Here is a 22,475-nt window from a genome sequence, read left to right on the forward strand (position 1 = left end):
AAAACATGACAGAGAGCGTGAACATGCATGCACATGTGACGTCACAGGAATACAGTGAACTCTGCCTGACCTGGGTGAGGTCAATAAACGAAATTGATAGCACTCTGTGTCATAGGATTTATTGCAAGGAGAAGAATTCCTCAAACGTCTGAGGGGCCATTAAGATGTGATCTGGTTAGATATCCTGTGGGTGGCCCCACAGTTTCTCTGCAAGAGGACATTCTGCTCACGTCAAGCTCTGAACGGCAGACAGGAAGCCCAGAGGGTTTGATGTGATGCATGCCTATAGGGACACGTGGCATGTGTCACTCCAGTTTTTGTTCTACTTGAGCAGAAAGTTGATTTAATTTTGTGTATATGAATTCAATTCAAATCAATCAAAGGAAAGAAACAGGCTGATTTTTTTCAGCATGTAAAAATATTACTTTTTCGTGAGGCCTAAACAGAGGATATGAGGCTGTAAATAAGCAGCGATCTAAAGTGACGTAAAGCTGTGTGGGAGAGACATTTTTGTATTTGAATGTACTTTAGATAACTTTAGAAAAGATGAAAGTGAGAAACAGAAGCAGCCAATAATGTAACTTTCTTGTGTGTGTGTGTGTGTGTGTGTGTGTGTGTGTGTGTGTGTGTGTGTGTGTGTGTGTGTGTGCCCAGTGCAGCGAAGTTTGTTGAACAATGAGGGTCAAAGAATGCAGAAGGACAAACTGTAAAACAGTCTGTGGCTTAAGTAAATGAAGTTTAGATATAGTATAAAAGTCAACTTTGTGGGGTCATCAACCTTAAAAACGTTCCTCTGCGCTGTTGCAGCGGCTTTCTGTGTGTCTCTGGTTGTCTGTTAATGATTTGTCTTCTCACTAGTCCACAGCCAAGAGGACTTCCCCTCCGCTCAGAAATACACATACACACACACACACACACACACACACACGTCCTCTCCATGTTCAGAAACACACTCCAGCCTGGGAAAGTCACTTGACCCATGACCAGAGCACAGAGTGCTTCCTCTGAAGATGATATCATCAATAATGAGAAAAAGACATGCAGGCAAAGCACACACATAAAGGCGGAATTTGTATCAGTCTTAACAACATCATGACTAAACTGGAGGACATGAAAAATGGCATCACCAGTACCAGCAATTCTGAGCCACGGCTGGTATGTTGCCAAACCAGAGTGTGTTTGTGTTTCTAAGTTGCGTCTATGAGAAAGATGGCGGAGGAGAGATGGAGAACTGCAGATATCATGATGATTATCAGCATACATACACTGCATATGAACGTGTCTTTGGCCTCTTCAAAAAGAGGAATATTAAACTACTAACTCAGCATTTATACATTGACTTAAACGGAGACAGACTAAAACAAACTTGTCGAGTGACGGCAGGCTTCGCGCTGTGGTCCTGAGACGAGGTTTACACTGTATACACAAGAACTCTCCCTGTGTTGTCACAACAAGACAGAGACAATCTAACTCGCTCTTGAAACACAACACCGCTTCCATAGGACAGCGGCAGGCAAATTCCGCTGTTTATTCGAAGAGAGAGTCGTTGGTAGCTTCCTATTCCATCTGAAAACAAATGGTCGAAGTAGATCAGAAGCGCAGCGGTAAGCAAAAATAAACACACCGAGGGTTTGCAGGTGCAAAAGCAAACATGCTTTTGATGTATTGCGTAAATACCAATCCCTGATGGAGCTGATGCAGGCAAAGAGCAACAGCATTTTTCAAGAACTAACAACAGAGCATCCAAAATGTACCCTCACTTTTTATTGCTGAGGGATATAGATGCATCCAGGTTCCTTCAAACAGGTTTTTAGGAAAGACCAAGAAGCACTTTTTTTCCTGAACTCCTTGATGCAGGATGACAGAGAATGGTTGATGCCAACTGTCAGTCAACTTTCAAAGATTCAGATCAAAGCTGTCGAGAGGTGTGGGACACCTCATCACCAGGCCGTTGAAGATCAGGTGTGAGGACCTACAAAGAACACTGGACTCTTGATCTCTACATGACTGGCTGAGCAATTGTTCTTTAAGTGCAACATTGAATTTGTGCCGCACCGTCACTCAACGAGCGATTACACTGTTGTGTTCATTAATCATTGACAGGCCAGAGCTTCCTGATAAGCCCTGCAACGTAATGTTATAGACCACCAATGGCGACCTGACACTCCAGTCTTGAAGGGCCCTGATATAACCTGATCGTATTAATCCCAAACAGATGGCTCTGAACAGAGTGAGCCAGATAACTTGGTTAAGTGGCTTGTCTGAGATATAGAGCCACCTGGACCACGCTTCTTAGCAATGCACTCAATTTACATTCAGCAAATTCAGCTTCCCATGTGAGCGCGCTCACATTTCAATCCAAGTAAAGACATTCCTGTCAAGTTGATTTTGATAGCTTGGCAAAAAACGTACCGTGTGCTTGAATGCAGCTTTGGAGGTCCCACATTCAGGATTTTGTGTGTTTTTGTTGAACAGAACAACACACAGTAGTACGGTGATAGCATGAATACACATTTATTTAGAAACGTGATGCCAGTGCGTGAGCAGCGTCTATTGAAACCTCACTCAGGGTGAGCATTATTAGAGCTGAACAACAATTGACTGACTACATCTTCAATGACAGATCAATACAACAGCCTGATATATTTGAATAAATGAAAGTAAAGTGTGTGGAAACATGATGAACAATGCTTTTGTTAGTGCCAAGTTATGCTTAGTCACCACACGGTCTAGAGATTAGAGGCAGAAGCATTCACAGTGGCTTTGGAATAAATATTGTGCGTGTGTGTGTGTGTGTGTGTGTGTGTGTGTGTGTGTGTGTGTGTGTGTGTGGTATAGGTGTGGGTGGGGGGGGGTCCTTTTGGACTGGCAGCTCTTTGATCCTGAAGCTTGTTGTGTCTGTATATCACCCAGGCCTGCAAATCCGACACAGACCCACGGCAGCGCTGACACTTCCCTCTCCAAACAGTAAATGTGGTGTAAAGAGAGAAGTAGAAGCTTCTCTTCATTAGCACACTGCTACTCTCTTCATAACCACTAAGCTGGACTTAAGAGTTCCTTCCCCTGATGTCTCCTGACCGTTCTTCCTCCAGACTTTTGGCTCTCAAAGACGAGGCTCCCTCGACATTTACTTAAGCAGGAACCTCTTGGCGGTGAAGTTAAAAGGAGTCCAAACATTGGCTTATAAGGTGCGGCTCTCGGCAAGGTGCTTTATAAAGTAAGGCAGATGGATAACATGTTAAAGAACAAATGAAGGAAAGGGATGGAAAAGATTTTGGCTTGGCAAACACACACAAAATCCATTCTGTCTTTAATAATATCCCACTGGACAATTCCCTGAAGCACAGGCATGCTGGAATGTACATGTGCACAAATCAAGTTTTCACACCAAGGTCCATTCATTCAGAGGCAAAACGTATGCCACAACTGATGTGTTGTCCTGATCAATTAGCGATGTCTCCATGACTTTTCAGCCTGCGGCATTGTGGTAAGTGTACAAGTGTTTCTTTTACTCTTAAGAAGGTTCAGCGAAGGTTGAATTCATAACCTCAGATACAACAAACTGTCACTTATTGAAAAAAGCTTTGTTCAAGTATTCAACGTTTGAATTTATCCAGGCGTATTTGAAAAAGCCTGCAACAAAAAAATAAGTTCAGATATCCCTCCAACCCTTTAAAAGGCCAGAGTGCTACATCCCATAAGTCAACACACTGGCTCTTGGGACCCGGACTGCTGTTGACATGGGGGCTACTCTCCAGCACATGGCCTTTGATAGGCATCTGGAGCTTTTAAAATGTCTTACAGAGATGAACGTCAAAGCCCAGTCACATACGGCTCTTAGCCTGAAAAGATAACATGTGGTACCAGAGAGGTAAAAATAGACAATACTATGAGACTTTGTTGCACTCGTCCAGATCTAATCAGGGGTTACTATAATATGTAATTACAGACATAAGAAAGAAGCCATTCCTTATAAAGATAAATGTTGCAGAGGAGGGGGGGGTGCTTGTCTTTGCCATCTTGGGTCCCTGCCATCTGGAATCAGAGCTTTGTTTTTCGTCATGGCTCGGGCCAAACCAAAATTGGTCTCAGGCGACCCATGAGGCCACGGAGTAATCTTTCTGAAACGCTGAAGCATATTCCGCGAAGCTAAATAGAGCTGGACCCAGGCCGCACATTTGTCAGAAAAACAGATCCCTGAATTAATACTTGCACATAAACGTTGTCCAAACATGAGGAAAAATATCTCCCAATCCTGGAATTACTGAACAAACAGCAACCAACAGCTCAAACCCACTCCACTTTTCTAATTTGACCAACACATTTTTCCTTTAATCAAAAGAGTAGAATGCTCATTTATCCTTCTAGTTCAATATCCCGACCTTCAATTTGCTCTTGACTGGCTTGAGTTCAACAGTTCCAATGAGGACAATATGCATCTGGCTGGCCATGATTTTCCCACTTTCTTCCGACACTGCATCTGAACCTGTAGAGCTTGAAGACAGCCATTAAAAAAAGATGTAACAGTACAGAGGACGTGCTGAGAAAAAGAATGACAGCGACAAGAAGGGAACAACTTTTAGAAAAAACAGTTCACAGATACAACATTGTCTTTGTTGTTGCAGTTACACTGTCATTGAAGAGCTTTGAACAGGGCGGCTCCCTAAAACAAAGCAGCAGGGTCACATGAACTCACATTTTTGCTGTCTAACGCGTTCTTGTGGCTTACTTCACTTGGCTGAATTATACCACCCTGGGTTTAGGTCTGAGGACAATATCATTTGTCCCTCTTCCCCTTTTTTCCCAACATTTCTGGTCTCTGTGAACTAGAGGGACTGCCACAAAATAATCTTACATTAAATGAGTGTGCAACCTCAAGTTGTCAATGCTTGTATTTGCTTTGCGTGTCCCACTGCTGCAGCCCTCAACCAATGTTCATTCAGATTTCACTTTAGGGCTGCAAATAAAAATGATGTTCACTAATCAATGAAATGTTTTGTTTTGAAAAGTGCATAAATTAGTGAAAACTGTTAATCACAGGAGAAGTCTTAAAATAGCTTGTTTTTGTTCAACCAACAAGATTTTTGAATGACTGTCATACAGTGAGACATAGAAAAGCAGCAGATGGAGTCAGAGAATGTTTAGCTTTTTTGCTTTAAAAATTACACAATTCGAGGTTAATTACCAGTCAATTCAATAGATAGATAGATAGACAGATAGACAGAGAAATAGTTCTTAATATAGCAACAATATAGATTATTGTATTACTATAGTAAATAATCAAAGTAGTGGGAGCAATAGTAGTATGAGTATGATCATTAGTAACAGCACCAACAGATGTCCACTGTGTCCATATTTCCTCATTTGAATTATGATACAATGGGTAAACTGTATTAATATTGAACACTCCATTGTTTTCAGGAGTTTCAGATACAGACTGTGCTGATGAGTACACCCGTGTCTGTTTGTCAGTGGTCTTGGCTGCTCAGTGGTCCGGGGTCAGTTTGGCTGGACAGACAGAGGGAGGGAGGGAGGGAGGGGGAGGAGTGGGCACGAAACTCTCCTCCCAGCTGTGTCCTCACTAACCCCTCACTTCCTGCCCACTCACACCCTTACAGGCACAGCTGCAATTACAGCACGGCGGCTGCGTGAACACAAGATTTGGTTAATTAGCCTAACAAATCAACCAGCCCCATTCACTCCTCTGTTGGCTGCTCTCACTGATTTCAATTGTGTGAGGGAGTCCAGACCTTGAAATGTGTGACTGTGAGCTTAACATGCAGGAATTCCCAGTTCAGCTGATATTGCCTCCATCTCCTTTAAAGCACAATGCACAACACAAACCCAAGGCCACCATTTGGCTTTGACAGAGACTGATGTAACAGGAGATAACTCCAAAAAAGGGAAAATGTCTGCTGGTGACTACATGGTACCACATTTGATCAGCACTAGAGCAAGTTTTCTTTTCTTTTAGCCAGACTGTCTTTAAATACTGAGTAACAGAATTAAGAGCGGGAGCATTAAGCTACATTAAATGAGATATTGTGTGTGGGCCAGATGCCCGAGCTCCAATAAAAACATACATGAGTTTAATTTCACTGTCCAGTTTGTAAGCATATGCTCCATTCACTACACTGTGTTAACCACTGTCCGCCCCTGTTCTAACTCTTCAACCATACACAATATTGACTTTACTACAAAGCATACAGCTCAATACGGGTACAAGAACAGCAGGTTATAGTTTAAACAGCTGAAACACGAGAGCAGTTTGGTCAAATGCTTCAACTCAAGTTTTGGCTTCCGAGAGCTGCTCGGTCCAGGATGAGCCGATACTAAACTCATCTGCCTGCCGGGGCATCTTCAGGAAAAGTCACATGTGACATGTGTGTGAAGCCTGATACATCAGCAGCGTTCCATAGAAATAAAAGCACGGGTGTTGAATTTCAATGCATGGTTTGAAAACTACAACTGCTGCTGTATATGTCTCAGTGTTCTGGCCTTATATGTATGATGTCCTGATCATCTCTGCTCAGCCCTTAATGGCTATACATACCAAAACAAAGGGGAAATGTGATTCAGGCACATTGAATGCTAAAAGAAGAAGTAGAGTCTAGCAGCCATGGCTCTTCTTTACAATGTGACGATGTTTGTGATACTTCATCCCAAATAAAGAAAACAGTACCGTCTTTTTTACGTTTGAGGAGGGAGCGTGATACATTACAACACAACGACAATAGGCTTTCTGAGCTTTTACCACACTTCATTGGGAGGACCCTGTGGAAGGCAGAGACAGAGTATAACTTCCTTTGGATTAACCCTGAGTGTGTGGAATTACATCATGAGACCAGGGTCTTGTTATTGTATCTGACGTCATTCACTGAAAATGATGCCGTGAGACACAGAGGCTCGGTCCTTTGAACAGGAAAATATACCCACACTGACTGGACAAAATCATCAGGATGATCTGCTGTTTCCATCTAACAAGCTGGTCAGGTGGAAGTCAAAGAGGCTGAGCAGGTGAAAGAGGGTCTATAATGTTTTTGACAATAGAGACATGGATTATTCACAGTGGTGTGCATTTCATAGCAGGAAGGCGATTGTACACTGATCGTGACATGTTTGTTGATTACAGGCTCCCTCCAGTAATGTGTGCTCACACCAGCCCGACATATGTTGAGGCTGTTTTAACGGTGTAACTGTAACTGGGATAGTGGAATAACAAGACAGTTGGCAAGTGTGACGCGTGGTGACCTTTGACAGAGAGCCATTCACCTTCCTGTCAGCGGCACTGGGATAGGGTGCACTAAGCTCAACAGGATCCAGAGCAGAACTGCCCTTAAAAGCCTAGGGGCTTGCACGCAACACAGATGAACATTTAACACCGCTAATGGATTCTTAATATATATCTCTTGGCCGTCCGCCATGGCAGTTCAGCCTTAAATCCCTGTATTTACTTTTGCAGAGAGCAATTGTTAGTAAACCATGAGCTGTTATTAGAAGCCTCCACTTCCTCATCCCAGACTTGCACGGCTATTATTAGTCCGGCTTTTATTTGCCTTATCATTGCCTGTATTTTAGGAGCAATATTTTGCTTATCGCCAATCTTAATTGCTCCCTAACATGGTGGTGGAAGTTTGGTTGAAATACAATAACTGGATGAGTCACAAGCTCTCTCTCTCTCTCTCTCTCTCTCTCTCTCTCTCTCTTTCTCTCTTTCTAACTCTCACAGGGGGTGGGGCTGGCAGTACAGGGGGGATCTATTATTTGAGCCAGTGCATTGTTTGGCAACCACAGCACCTGATGATGAGTTCTCACCATTTGACAGCAGCCAAGTGAGCTCGTCTGATCCATGCAGCTCACGCAGACAGACACAGATCACACACTCCACTTCTCCTGGCCTATGTGTACACTGGACACCGGATTCGCTAAATATAAATAGGACCGGGTATCAAACTTCAATACTTATTGGTGCTGACCAAAATCTGTCTGTAGAATCACGTATTGATGAGCGTCACGTATTAAATGTTTTACTCTTAGTCTTGTTTACTTATTGTTAGCTCACACACAGTATATGATGATTAAATCTCATTTAATCTAATACGGCTAATGTAAGTCTGTATTTAGTTCTGCTGATGCTTAAAACAAAGGATAAAGAAACAAAAAAAATATCAATGCCGAAACTCAGTTATAAAATAATTATACCTAGTCCTAAAAATAAGCTACAGTGAACTCTATCACAGTTAACAAAAAACAATAATTATATCTTATATATTACATCCTGAGTGATAATACTTGAATACAAATAGAACCAACAAGTCACATTTTCTTTTAGTTTTAATACCATTTGTAGAGCAGAAGGTAATCTCCTACAGTATATGTAACAACTATGTAATGTACTTTCCAAAAAAAATCATAAATAATTGCAAAAAGGGTTAAATTAGTCTGTGTGTTTGCTTTCAGATTTTTCTTAGGTAACTCCATTATTCTGGCCTAAATGCATTATGCATGCCTCGGTCATGTGACATTTCATTGATTGGTATCTTTTTCACCAATGTTAAGCAGAGGGATCAGTATGTTTCCACTACTCCCACATTCGTTGACCCCAAAACAATCTGCCAGAGGAACAGGTTTTTCCTCTAGTGCTGGATCAGCACACAAAAACAAAAGTACAGTCTTTATGTACCTTTAAGACTTCGCTCTCTTCTTGACCTGCCTGTCGATAGCTCACACTTCAGAGGACTACATTTAGGGTTTTGGCTATCCAAATATATCCTGCTGCACACAAAAGAACAACTTCAGTTTAGTTCCTTGATAATCCATGTATAACATCTTGCACAAAGGTTGTTTATAAATTCTAAGAATGAAACAATGGCACAGTAAGTCACATAATCCCCCTTACGACATATAGGCGTATGGATGACTTCAGCGCCATGAGACCATAACTTAGGTGAACGGACGAAAGTACCCCAATGAGTATGGGTGAGTATGGGTGAGTTTGGGTGATGCTCTAAAATCTCACTCGATTGTGTTGCCTGCTTCCCAGCCAACATGATGAGAATGCATTGGGTGATGACACTACACCACACTAAAGGCTACAAACAAACACAAACTGCTGGCTCTGTATGGTGCCTTCATATGCTGGAGTAAAGATCCGACATGAAAACGCTGAGTGTTGCTAACAAGCACAAATGTTACAAAACCAAACACAACAACAAACATTGACATCACCAGTAGAAAAATAGGAATTTGGAAGCTTCTTCCAATCAAAAGGCTGCAGGTTGTCAAACAACTGTCAAAACATAGAAAGCAAAGCAGCTTCTACGTCAGCTGTCGGAGAAGCCAGCAGCAGAACTTTTAAACCAGTTACAGGGATGAGGCGTGCAAAATCCTGGTAAGCAGAAGAGAAGACGGGGAAATAATAAATTGACCCTTCTGTGGACATGTCTTCCACTTTACAGCAATTTGACAAAAAAAAGTAATTATGTGAAGAAGGGAAAAAAAGAAGATAGATGAAGCTGTTCAAAAGTAAATTATATAGATTACATAAAGTGTATCTCATGTACAAAATAAATTTACTTTTTTCATGAAATAATGAATAGTTTTTATGTCATTCATAAAAACAAACATGTTTTGACTTATAGACATTGTGCATATTGAACTCCTAAACAACTATATACTAAATATAACTATATTATACAGAAGTTAAGGACAATGCTGTTTCAACGTCTATATTGTGAATGAATGCACATACATTATCCTCACATTATAGTTTTACTGACATGACATTTCGATGAAGTGTGACGTTTCATACGGTAAGCGCAATCATTAAAACAGCATTTCTAAGTCTTACGCTAATACTAATTTGATAAAAAATCCAACTTCCAGAACATCATTTTTAAGGGATTGCATGTTTCAAGAAGAGCTGCCAAAGACGAGCCAGCCAGTGGTAAAATAAATGGTTGATGTTGAATGTTTTCTGTGAGGGAAAACAGCTTGCTTTGAAATGAAGCTTGTCCGAAACAAGCAAAAAACAAATGCCACCTATATGAGTCTAATATGTTACTTCTAGATCCAAGTCTGAGCAGCTCCGAGTCCGAGTCAAGACCGAGTCCAAGAAAAGAAAAAAAGTGCCAATTCGAAAAAAATGTAATGAAATTAAATATTCTTGCACAACGTTCCAAGTCATGAAAGCTCAATGTCTTTAGGTGTATCTAGGTGTGTGTTCAGGGTGGTAGCTACTGCTGAGGACATGAGGGTCAGGACTTGGGTGCAGCACAGTTAATCCTGTCTGAGTCAAAAGCTTTCATTTGCCACCTGTAAGATTGAATGAGGTCCCTCTGAACCCTGATCCTATAGGATAGTGGAAGGACTTCAAGTGAACAGCAGCGGTGTAACTTGCTTCTTCCTGAGAGCAGTTATACATTCATCTCTCTATAGTTAGGCCCTTCAGAGCACAGCAGAGAAACATGGAGATCTATGGAAACAATCCCCATGAGAGAGTGAGCTCAATCTGAGCCCGTTGACAAATAAAAGGCTACTCCATCTGACAGGGATTTTGTGAAAACGGAATTATGACTCAGAGAAAAGGGGAGAGAAAAGTGGAACGAGGGAAGAGCTCTTTTACAGCTGGGTGCGTCAACCCAGCATTATTTCACACTCTCCATCCGTGGCCGTCCCCTTGTCATCACTGTAACCTCAATGACCCCCCCCCCCCCCCCATACCTCCCCTGGTTCATTGAGGAGGTCCTTCACAAAGACCCCTTTTGTCCTCGCCATCATCGGTCTCACATCTTCTCAGCGCTGATCCTGCATGAACATCTCCGCAGGGAAAAAACAAATAAGGGAAAAACAGGTCTGGGACACAGAAACGGCTGGAGGATGATGAGGTCCCAGAAGAAGAAACCAGCTTTCCCAGATCAGAGAGTCTGGCCATGTGACGATAGGAGCCACAGAATTTGTGTGAGCTGACGTGTTTGATACAGACAGATTGAATGCGACAGATTGAATGGAGTCTTTCTGTATTCATAAAACTGCGAGAAGCTTGCAGCGAGATACCCGTTGAGACTGAGAGCTGCTCTAATCTTAAGAGTGAACACAAAGAAATTGGCCTGAAATTAATAATCCTCTTCATTTAACAAGATTTATGTACAGATGATATGGCTGCTAACAGCATTAAACAACCCCAAGCAAACCTGACGTATTTTCCTCTATTAAAACCCTATGAGCCCGAGAGAGAAAGAGAGCGAGAGAGAGAGAGAGAGAGAGAGAGAGAGAGAGAGAGAGAGAGAGAGAGAGAGAGAGAGAGAGACACCCATGTCCCATCATTGATTGTTTAGAGAGCTGGAACGCACTGTGTTGGGGGTCCAAGCCTGCAGGCAGGGCAGCAGTCCATCATCGGAAGACCAATGCAACCAACCAGGGCTGGAGCACATAGAGGCAACAGACCAATGTGCCTGTAGTCGCCCTGTCTAGTCTGGGGCACGGGTACTTAACACGCAAGCTCACTGGACCAGTAGAGTTATGTCAATATTGCCTTATTCAGAGTGGCTCCACATTCATCTGGTTGCTTAATAGCGATGGTTGTTAGAGAAAACCAATCCCATGTCTCTCTAGTGTTACGTAAGTTCAACTGAGTGGAGTTAGTTTGAGGCATTGTCTTCAAACATTTCCACTTCAAAAAGGAAAAAAACATAATGTATTTGAGTTTGTCACATGATTCTTGAATTATTGTAAGGGTGAAAAGGCCTCGGAAACAGCATGTAGGCCATTATGGGACAAATTCCCCACTGAAAACTACACAGCTCTTACTGGCAGGTTGACCTATGGCACCAATTAAATAGCAGGAAAATTGTGGGATAACAATAAAGTGAATAAGGTTGAAAAGGGATAATCACCTTCTTCATAGTCTTAGTTGTCCTACTGGGAAATCAGAGGTGTAACATAAAATAAAAACATTAACAATGTCTCCGCTCTATTTAAGTATTCCAGTAAGCCATGTTAGTGTGACAGTGAGAAGCAGCTAAATGGAACACAGCCATTCATTTTATCATTTACACCGGTGCTTTTCCTCCTGAGATATGTCAAAATGTCAAAATGTAAATGGCCTATTGAACATGATTGGTTAAAAACTATATTTAAAGGTTTTGGTGCTGAAATGAATTAACAGAAAATCCTTGAAGTCACCTGCCAATAGAAAATGCCAAACGTTTGCTGGTTGTGGTCTCTAAATATGACGGTTTACTCCTTTTCTCTGTTCTGCAGTGCCTGTTCAGAACCGGCCGATCGCTTGACCTCCGTTATTGCTGCTTGCAAACCGCTCATTCAAAGCACTTCTCACATGACTCTGTGCTTCCAAGGGCCCTGAGCAATATACAGTTGTGGTCAAAAGTTTACATACACTTGTAAAGAACATAATGTCATGGCTCTCTTGAGTTTCCAGTTATTTCTACAACTGATTTTTCTCTGATAGAGTGATTGGAACAGATACTTCTTTGTCACAAAAAACATTCATGAAGTTTGGTTCTTTCATGACTTTATTATGGGTTAACAGAAAAAGTGATCAAATCTGCTGGGTCAAAAATATACATACAGCAGTGCTAATATTTGGTTACATGTCCCTTGGCCATTTTCACTTCAATTAGGCGCTTTTGGTAGTCATCCACAAGCTTTTGGCAAGCTTCTCATTGAATCTTTGACCACTCCTCTTGACAGAATTGGTGCAGTTCAGTTAAATTTGATGGCTTTCTGACATGGATTTGTTTCTTCAGCATTGTCCACATGTTCTCAATGGGATTTAAGTCAGGACTTTGGGAAGGCCATTCTAAAACCCTAATTCTAGCCTGATTTAACCATTCCATTACCACTTTTGATGTGTGTTTGGGGTCATTGTCCTGTTGGAACACCCAACTGCGCCCAAGACCCAACCTTCGGGCTGATGATTTTAGGTTATCTTGAAGAATTTGAAGGTAACCCTCCTCCTTCATTATCCCATTTACTCTCTGTAAAGCACCAGTTCCATTGGCAGCAAAACAGCCCCACAGCATAATACTACCACCACCGTGCTTGACGGTAGGCATGGTGTTCTTGGGGTTAAAGGCCTCACCTTTTCTCCTCCAAACATATTGCTGGGCATTGTGGCCAAACAGCTCGATTTTTGTTTCGTCTGACCACAGAACTTTCCTCCAGAAGGTCTTATCTTTGTCCACGTGATCAGCAGGAAACTTCAGTCGAGCCTTAAGGTGCCGCTTTTGGAGCAAGGGCTTCCTTCTTGCACGGCAGCCTCTCAGTCCATGGAGATGCAAAACACGCTTGACTGTGGACACTGACACCTGTGTTCCAGCAGCTTCTAATTCTTGGCAGATCTGCTTTTTGGTGGTTCTCGGTTGACTCTTCACCCTCCTGACCAATTTTCTGTCAGCAGCAGGTGATAGCTTGCGTTTTCTTCCTGATCGTGGCAGTGACAAAACAGTGCCATGCACTTTATATTTACAAACAATTGTTTGCACTGTTGCTCTTGGGACCTGCAGCTGCTTTGAAATGGCTCCAAGTGACTTTCCTGACTTGTTCAAGTCAATGATTCGCTTTTTCAGATCCATGCTGAGCTCCTTTGACTTTCCCATTGTAGCGTTTGTGGCGTTTGTATCCAATGAGCCCTATTTAAATGGCCTCAGAGAAGTCACCAGCTGTAGTCACTCATAATCACTCACAAGCAGTTAAGAGGCCATGCTATGAAGCTCATTTCATTGACACAACTTTCTAAGTCACCAAAATTGCTAATTCATGTTGCTGTATGTATATTTTTGACTCAGCAGATTTTGTCACTTTTTCTGTTAACCCATAATAAAGTCATGAAAGAACCAAACGTCATGAATGTTTTTTGTGACAAAGAAGTATCTTTTCCAATCACTCTATCAGAGAAAAAACAGAGTTGTAGAAATAACTGGAAACTCAAGAGAGCCATGACATTATGTTCTTTACAAGTGTATGTAAACTTTTGACCACAACTGTACCTGCCATGACATAGTAGCATCCTCTAGCAATGCTAGCGTATACATGTCATGTGGGTGCAAAAGCTCTCAGAAACATTGACAGAGAGCAAGCTGACCCACGCATGTCGTTAGGCGGTTTAACAGTTAATACGGATTCCCTCTCAATACACTTCACAGTGTGTACATAAAACACTACTAATAAATATGCACTCAATCCTGCACTTCTTTAGGTCCTGAGCAATAAATCCGGCAAGTGTGAAATGTATACCGTACATAAACACATAAACAAACACACATACATTAATACAGTACACACATGCATACATATACAGGGACTCTTTCTATTTTTGTTAGATTGCAATTTAACAATGTTGGTCAAAACAAGCAATTGGATACTTATGAAGTGCATTGTTTTACTCTTTTCTAAAAGATTATGGAATCATCAAATAAACATAAATAAAGTCGACACATTAATTGTTAAAAAGAAATAATGGTTAGTTGCGGTCCTACAAAAGGTTTTTTATTACTTCTGTTTTGGAGGTGGAGCAGATTCATGAAATTGTACAATCTGACACAGTGTAAATCTAATTATGACAAACACCCTGAACATTCTAAGAAAGATCTATGAGGATCTGACGGCATGTACAAAAAGAACAGACAAAACTAATTTGTTTGTTTGTATAATTAAGAAATAATTCTAATGTGTTTGGAATTGAATTATAAATGTAACTTCGGTATTTATGCATTTTTTCCACAGCCTCCACTACAAAGAAGTAATCATCATGTTTTCCATCAAATTCATTGCACAATTCGAGTATCCCACCCCACCCTGTTTCATTTTACTACAATAGCCTCCTTGTTTTAGGGAATTGCGGCCTGAATGGCACCATGCTACATTATCATGATATTCCCTCACAATGCAGCTAAACGGGCTCATTCAACCCAGATGACCTTCCAGAAACCCCAACAGAGTTGCCAATAGCTGCCCTACAGCACAAAACATGGGCTCATTAAAAATCTCATCTGAGAAACTGCCGAGATCTACAGAACCATCTACTTTTAGTACGGCACCTTTGACACGGAAAAGTGGTTGAGGAGTCTGTACAATGTTTGTCCTATATTGATGGGAAGAGAAAGTAGGGCGTTTCCACTTGTGAATACAGTGACAACATTGTGCTCAATTGTATGGTGATAATAGTGGGCCCTGACTCGCAGCACGAGTCTGAGACATGTGTCTTGTTTTCTCATGAATATAAATGTTCTCTTTCATTTTCAGAGATGGCTGTATATTCAGCAGCAACTACGGGACAAAAAGACACATCAAGAATTACATTTTCCGAACACGTCTTTTAGAACTATAGATGGATTGATTCACATTTGTTCAAGTCTGCTTTAAAATAAATATTCACATGTCTAAATCTACAGAAAAGTCTGTTATTGGCTGCTGCTATTGTTCTTCCTGTGCATGCTAGCCATGAAGAGACTTCATGTGACTTCAATGTGATGGGAAACAAAATCCAGTCCTGTGTCCAGCCAAAACTGATACGAGGCTTCAGCAGTCGAACAAATCGTCTATATCTTCCAATGATGGGAGTTTTTTCATTATAAGGACCTTAAATTTGAAAGATTCCCCTTCGATTTGTCTAACTCAGATTGCTCAAGCCTCGTATTAACTTTGACTGAATTTTGAAATGTAATTTTTCACAAAACTAACACTGTTGATTTTGTCTCATTGCTTTAAGAAACAACCAGTATGGACAGGAGGAACAATTACAACAGATTTAAATGTACATGTAATGGGGAGTATTTTACTGAGACAGACTTGTAAATGTATACCTATCATTTGATGTGTTAAAAGTATGACTAAAGGTGCATTTGGCTTAGTTATTTGACTACTGGTGGTATGAGAATGACCAGATTGGATTTTAAGTATCAAGTATCAAACTGAATTTCTAGAAAATGTAAACTATCACTGTCAGGGTTGCGACTATTTTTTTCATTGATTGATTTGTCGTTTTGTTTTCAAAATGTTAGAAATTTCTGAAAAATCACACCACAATTTCCAAGATCCCAAAGTTATATCTTTCTAGTTTTTTTCCTCAACAGCCCAAAAGCCAAAGACGTTCAGTTTACAATTATATGGAACTGAAAAAATCATGAAAATTAAACTCACACACCTGTAAAACGTTTTCTTAAAATTTTACTCAAAAAATAAATTGGTTGCCAAAATAGTTGCAGATTAATTGTGTCAGCTCAAATCACTGATGTTGATATGATTACATGTGATGTGACAGAATAGTTTCCGTGGGGTGACCGTGGCTAAAAGTGGAGATCAGGGCCACCTTTCAATCAGAGCTCCTGCTCTACTAGTCTCACGTCAATGTGTCCTTGAGCAAGACACTTAACCCCAAAATTGCACCCGTAGCTGCGTCTACGGTGTGTAGATAGATACTGAACTGTAAGTTGCTTTGGATAAAAGCGTCTGCTAAATGGCCGTAACGTAATGTAATGTCATGTATCCATATCACCCACACCTAGCACAAACTAACAGATACAAGGGAATATCTCCCTCCATTATTTTTTCAGACCTGATCTATCGTTGTGTGTTATTCCTGCTCTCACTTACCTGTTTGAAAATGAACTTGTACTCTTGGTTGAGCTGCCAGGCGGTCACTAGGTGTATGGTGGACAGCACAGCTCCACTAACCACAGCAGCTCTCATTCGGACCGGCAGCAGCGTGTAGATAATGTAGATGAAGAAGACCGTCCACCAGATGCCCTCTGAGGCACTAGGGGGGTAAAGCATCAGCACCCCAAAAACCTGCACAACAATCAGCACCCCGATCACCAGGTAGCTCACAATCCACATGTAGTCCTGGTGGAAGCCGTTGCGGTTGCACACCACCATCATGGCCAGGAAGAGAGCCATGGCCACAGAGAGTACTGAGATGTAGGCCACGTCCGGGATCGTGTGGATGCAGTGGAAGGCCAGCATGACTGCACACACCAGCACCAGCACCCCCATCAGCATGGTCAGAGAGCTCTGGTTGAGCCTGAAGAAGTAGCGCTGGTACAGACGCTCCAGCTTGGCAGACTGAAATTTCTTAGACTGGAAAACCCACATGACCCGCATCCAGCAGTCCGCTGCAGTCATCGCCTTGCAGCCGCTGTCTGCTAGTTCCCCTAATTCCTCCTCCTTCCTGCCCTTCAGCTCCACATCTTCAAAGCCCAGGTCCACAGCCTTCGGACCCAGGGCACCCATCCTCTTCCCATAGTGGTCCTCCTGCCAGCCACAGCGCAATCCAAAGTTTCCCCCACTAGTGCCTGCTCCGCGATGGTAATGCTGGGGGGACGCATTAGGGAGGTCCAGGTCCTCTGGGTCCCTCAGGCAGCTCATGTAGTGGGGGTTGCACAATGACGAGCTGTCCTTTCTCTTTTTGCCATTGCGCTCTCCCCATGCTGTCTTTCGCTCATCCACCGTGCCTACGAAGAGGCCTCTGGCCCACGACATCCTAAACAAAAACAATTAGGACATTAAGAGAAGAGACGCACAGAAAAACATATAAAAGCAGTGCCAAATTTGGGGCATTTAATTTGAACATCCTGCATAGTAGCATAAAGAAACGAGAAGCCTCTCACCTGTGTGGGCTTTATTGTGTGCAGCAACACTGCGCTCTTTGGACAGGCCACTAGTTTATCCCAGTGAGCACACACCATGAGCTCAGACTGACCCGAGGCATCGGAGGTGTGTCTGCATTTGAGCCGTCCTTCTTTGTAGAAATACTCAATACTGTGTCAGCAGGATAGACCATCAAGTGCCTCTATAGACCACCTGTTTTCCTGGGAAAACACAAACAATACACATGATGCTGTTGCGCTAACATCCCCTGAGGGTCATTATGGATACGTAGACATCAAGGAAAACACACATGTTGATGGGGTTACTTATTTCTGTTTGCATATGCATGTCTTTATGTGTAATTCTTTGGCAGAACGTTTGGAAAGACCTCATCACCTTCCCCCACCAGGCTTGGACAGAATTTCTATGGAAATGATTTTCTGTGTTGTTTGTTAAACACTCAATCGTGACAACAAAATCTCATCCAGTTATTGCCTCATGCAGCAGGTGCCCCTGGTCATTTTTGCCATGAAACCAAAAAGTTCAACACAGTCCAATTTCAACAAACCTTCCACTGATTGCTGGATTTTTTTTTTTAATGTGGACCACAGGGGGCTTTTAGATGGGAACTCATCTTGGTTGATAACAGTCTGCTATGCTCTATCATTGCAATCTACCCGTAACATCTTGAGTGGGCAGGAATGGGCGTGCTCTATTTGACAACAAAGGCCTACTGAGTGGGCACCATCAGAGATCAAGAGCTATCCAGTCCAGATTAAATTGCCCATGCTTCCACCCATTAGCTTTGATGACTCACTATAGCTGGTTTCTGGCAGCACATGTCAAGGACACTGCTAACCTCTAAACTTAATAAGCAAATCTCTGCCAGGCAGACAACAGTGGGAAGAGTGCACATGATCGGCACACATGGCTGTGTTTACAATCAACAGCAGCTTGTAATATGAGTTGATCAACCACCACACATACAAAAAAATCTAATTAGAAGGCTAGTTTGAGTGTGTCTGCATTGTGTCTAAAGTACATATTTATATTAAAGATTATAAATGTGTTCCTGCATGGAAAACCTTTTTTCCCGGATAGCTATAATTAATTAACCTCTTTCAAGTAATGATCTAGTCATAAATAACCCTAACTACTACACAAGCACTAGAATCAGCATGATATTACTATTGAGAGCATCAATTTAGCATATGACCCAGTCTGGGATGCTGCAAATGCATGGCCAGTTCACCTTCTGCTCTGAGCTTGCAGGCTTCCTCCAGCAATAACCTTAATCCTTGGCTCACCTTTGATGCATTCACGCCAGTTCGGGAAGCGGCATGCGGATCTTACGTAATACAATCTGTAGGCTACATGCATGCGTCTTCCATTGAACATGAACATAATCTGTGCCACATATGGGCCGATTTGAGTCATCCGTCCTGCATGCATTGCAAATCAAGATGGTGATGCTTTTCACTTGAGGAAAGATAAACAACATCTTACTGTGTTCGCCACATGACACTGGCCAACGGTCCTCCTATCACCACTGCTAACACAGACCTGGTGTCAAAAAAATAAAAATAAATAAATAAATATATATATATATATATATATATATATATATATATATATATATATATATATATATATATATATATATGTATATTGTTTAGCAATTACACGTGTAGGCCCGGACTGTTTGGATGCAGGCAGTCGGCCGAAGCGCATTACATAACAGGACGCTCCAAGTAGCCTACGGACGAAGTCGACAGCTCTCCGTGTTCAAATGAAGCCTCACGCTGCACATGGAGACACTGTACTATAGGATAGCCCGAAGTCAGCCTGGAGTCTGTGGACTGCAGAAGAACACAACTCGACACACATCGCCGCCTTTCACCAACTTATCAGGAGTATAAACATTCCGTCGGGCAACTTCAATCTTGGCCGCGTATCTCCTGACGTCGCGGGGATATAGCAGCCCAGTCCACAGGAACCAGTGTACAGTGATAACGGGGTCCACATACTGGGCCTGTCTCCCTCAATATAAACGTGTACGTCATTATGTTTGGACTCAAAACAGATCACTGAGCGAGAAGAATTTGGTGAGAATGCTGTGGGCCAAAATGCGATGTGTAAAACAGCTGATCTGCCTCTTAATCGCGGCTTCGCGTTATAAATAAAAAAAAGTGCAAATGAATTGCCTGTGCCTGCACACGGACCAATGCTTAGTGTGTACAGTCCTGCAGTATAGGTCAGGCTCCTGAACGCCGCCGCAATCTTCACAGCAAAACACTGTAGTACAAGTCAGCTGTTGGCATCCCCCCCCCCCCCCCCCCCGACTGCTGAATCCTCTTACTGCGTTTCAGTTCAGCCGACCCGCAACAAATACAATAACATTGTGCAGAGCGGTTGCCCAACACAGCCGCGGGAAAGCTTAAGAGAGGCAGCGTAGCCTACTTACCATTGGACATCCTCGTTACATGAGTAACTATATAACACCGCAGTGGAGCTCCAGCTTAGCTCCGTGTTCAGTCTTCACGCAGCCGCCGTCACGCGCTTCAGATGCGGGTCTGTCGGTATGGAAGAGAGGGGCTGATTCAGAGGGGAGCGAGGAAAAACTACGGATTTTGGCCGGACAACCTTCGCTCTTCTCAGCCAGAGCTACAGTACATTCCCACCGCTTCGACCTCTCCGACTCTCTCTCTCTCTCTCTCTCTCTCTCTCTCTCTCTCTCTCTCTCTCTCTCTCTCTCTCTCTCTCTCTCTCCCTCTCTCACACACACACAAGCACTGATACACACAGCCTGCATTCGTGAACACAGGAGTCCCCCTAGAGGTGGCACTAGTGTGCCTCTTCCTGGGATGTACTCCTTTGCTGTAATATTGTCCATTTGTTCTTTAATTATTTGTTTGTGTAACTTTCACATCAGCCCACAGTGTCACCCAAATTACAACACAAAGAAAAGATCAGAAACATATGCATTTCCATTTTTAAGTGGTAGTAAACAATATAAAACTCAAGCAGTGCTGTCAAACTGCACATTCAGACAGCGTTATACCACCACCTAGTGTAGAGAGTGTTTAATCACTGCAAAGATCCCTAAAGCATCAGACTGAAACTACTCAATCATTAGAAGAGGCAGTTTCAACAGTAAAACAATAAAGACGTTACATAAAGAGTCTCACGTTTAATGGCTGTACAACCAGCCAGTAAATAGCCCATCACATGATTAGGTTTAATCTGTAAACCAGTAGGGCCACACTGGTGTTGACACAGAAGCACATGTTGACTTTTCACCCTTTAAAACAACTACACACCCTGGAGGATCCCACCAGGAACATTAGGCATTAGGTTATAGTAAGCTGTTACATCATATACTGCATAGCATATTGATATGAAATAGAGTCAATAGAGTAGATCACTATACACTATAGGAATAGGATCAGATGTATTACTTAATCTACATCAAGTATGACAAAAATACTACACAGCCTACCATATACACCAACATAAATAGTAACTGTCAAGTGCATTGAGTTAAAATATAGTCCAAAATAAAGAGACACAGACATTGTTGTAATAATAATATATTAAATACAAAAATTGCACTTGAGGGAATGAACTTCGTTGGTGGGTAAAGTGTGTTGTGTGTGTGCATGGCAGTGTTAGCTGCTTGAAATATAGTTATTACACGTGTGTTGTTGAGGTGTCAGTTGTAAACCCAACTTCATTTCGTCAGTTTGACCAGCAGTTGGCGCTATTTGTCATCAAGCGTTTCCACATTCCTTCTCACATTCAATCTGTTCAAGCCTTCACTCAAACATGTTTTCACGTTTATCTGTTGAGGGAGGACTGTTTACCTGAAAACACAGGTTGACAAGTTGGTACAAGCATGGATTTGTGACTTCACAACTAATTTGGAAGCCCTTGGTCCAGTATGAAACTTGTAGCGTCCTGTGTGCATAAACACTGAGATTGAAGGTATCATCTTGTGTACAGTAGTTAAGCTTTTTTTTAATGAAGAAAGGAACAATATTTACCTATAGGCTATTCTGACATTTTCAACAAACACATTTTAACCCATTAATTAAACTTAGAGAGTATTTAATATGCATATTAAAAGGGGATCTTTACATTTTGCTTGCACTGTATTTTGCCAAAATTGTCTTTCCGCTTGTCCCAGAATTGTGCTCCAGTCGACTTTGTGGGCCCCATCTGGGCCCTGTGTGTGTGTGTGTGTGTGTGTGTGTGTGTGTGTGTGTGTGTGTGTGTGTGTGTGTGTGTGTGTGTGTGTGTGTATAGTGACTTTCTTCTTTCTTTTTGACATTGGCAGTGTAAAGTGACTGGAGCGGTCGATTGACTGTGTAAATTGAAGGCGTTTACAGGATGTGAGGGGGCCAAAGCGCTGGATCAGTGAAAACCGAGAAGACCTGCATCTTAGCCCTGCAGCCTGCCATCTTCAGCCTGCGAACACAAGACGTCTCCTTCCGCTGAAAACAGCACCCCAACCAATGTCACCACTATATTCACAAGTGTAACAAAAGGAAATATCTCAGACTGATGTAACAATATAGATTATCGTATCGATGTGTAATGATAAGATGTATAGAATATTGAGTCACCCCATTTCTCTCATGTGTTGCAAAGCCACACATCATGAACATTGAGCTTCAAGGGCCACATTTGCATCCAGTTTAATTATATTAATGTGAATCCATAGAGTTAAATTCTAATAAAAAATATAAGTGAGCGAATTCGGGCACAAATTAAAGAGGGCTGACGCCAAACTCAGAGATGATCGCCACATACTCAAAGTCAAAATAGACATTTTCTCGGGGCTGTGTGAAAAGTGCAGGTCTTGCATA

General features: G+C 42.1%; 1 protein-coding gene across 2 annotated transcripts in view; it reads right to left on the reverse strand.

Moving 5' to 3' along the window:
- The window catches only part of LOC137889047 (adenylate cyclase type 6-like), a 33,757-nt gene extending 13,468 nt beyond the window's left edge, over window positions 1-20,289 (reverse strand). Inside the window, exons 1-3 of one of the 2 annotated variants that reach the window (XM_068732643.1) lie at window positions 20,072-20,289; window positions 17,628-17,828; window positions 16,615-17,500 (exon numbers count right to left, since the gene is read on the reverse strand). In XM_068732643.1, coding sequence (XP_068588744.1) covers window positions 16,615-17,499 — 885 coding nt within the window. In that variant the 5' untranslated portion in view covers window position 17,500; window positions 17,628-17,828; window positions 20,072-20,289. Of the gene's footprint in view, window positions 1-16,614; window positions 17,501-17,627; window positions 17,829-19,113; window positions 19,183-20,071 lie in introns of those variants that run through there. The other variant, XM_068732644.1, reaches the window with a different exon arrangement.
- Between the last annotated feature and the right edge of the window lie 2,186 nt (window positions 20,290-22,475).

The sequence above is a fragment of the Cebidichthys violaceus genome, unplaced genomic scaffold (assembly GCF_023349555.1).
Source record: "Cebidichthys violaceus isolate CVI_PGR_0920_01 unplaced genomic scaffold, fCebVio1.0.p SCAF_6, whole genome shotgun sequence".
Taxonomy (NCBI): Eukaryota; Metazoa; Chordata; class Actinopteri; order Perciformes; family Stichaeidae; genus Cebidichthys; species Cebidichthys violaceus.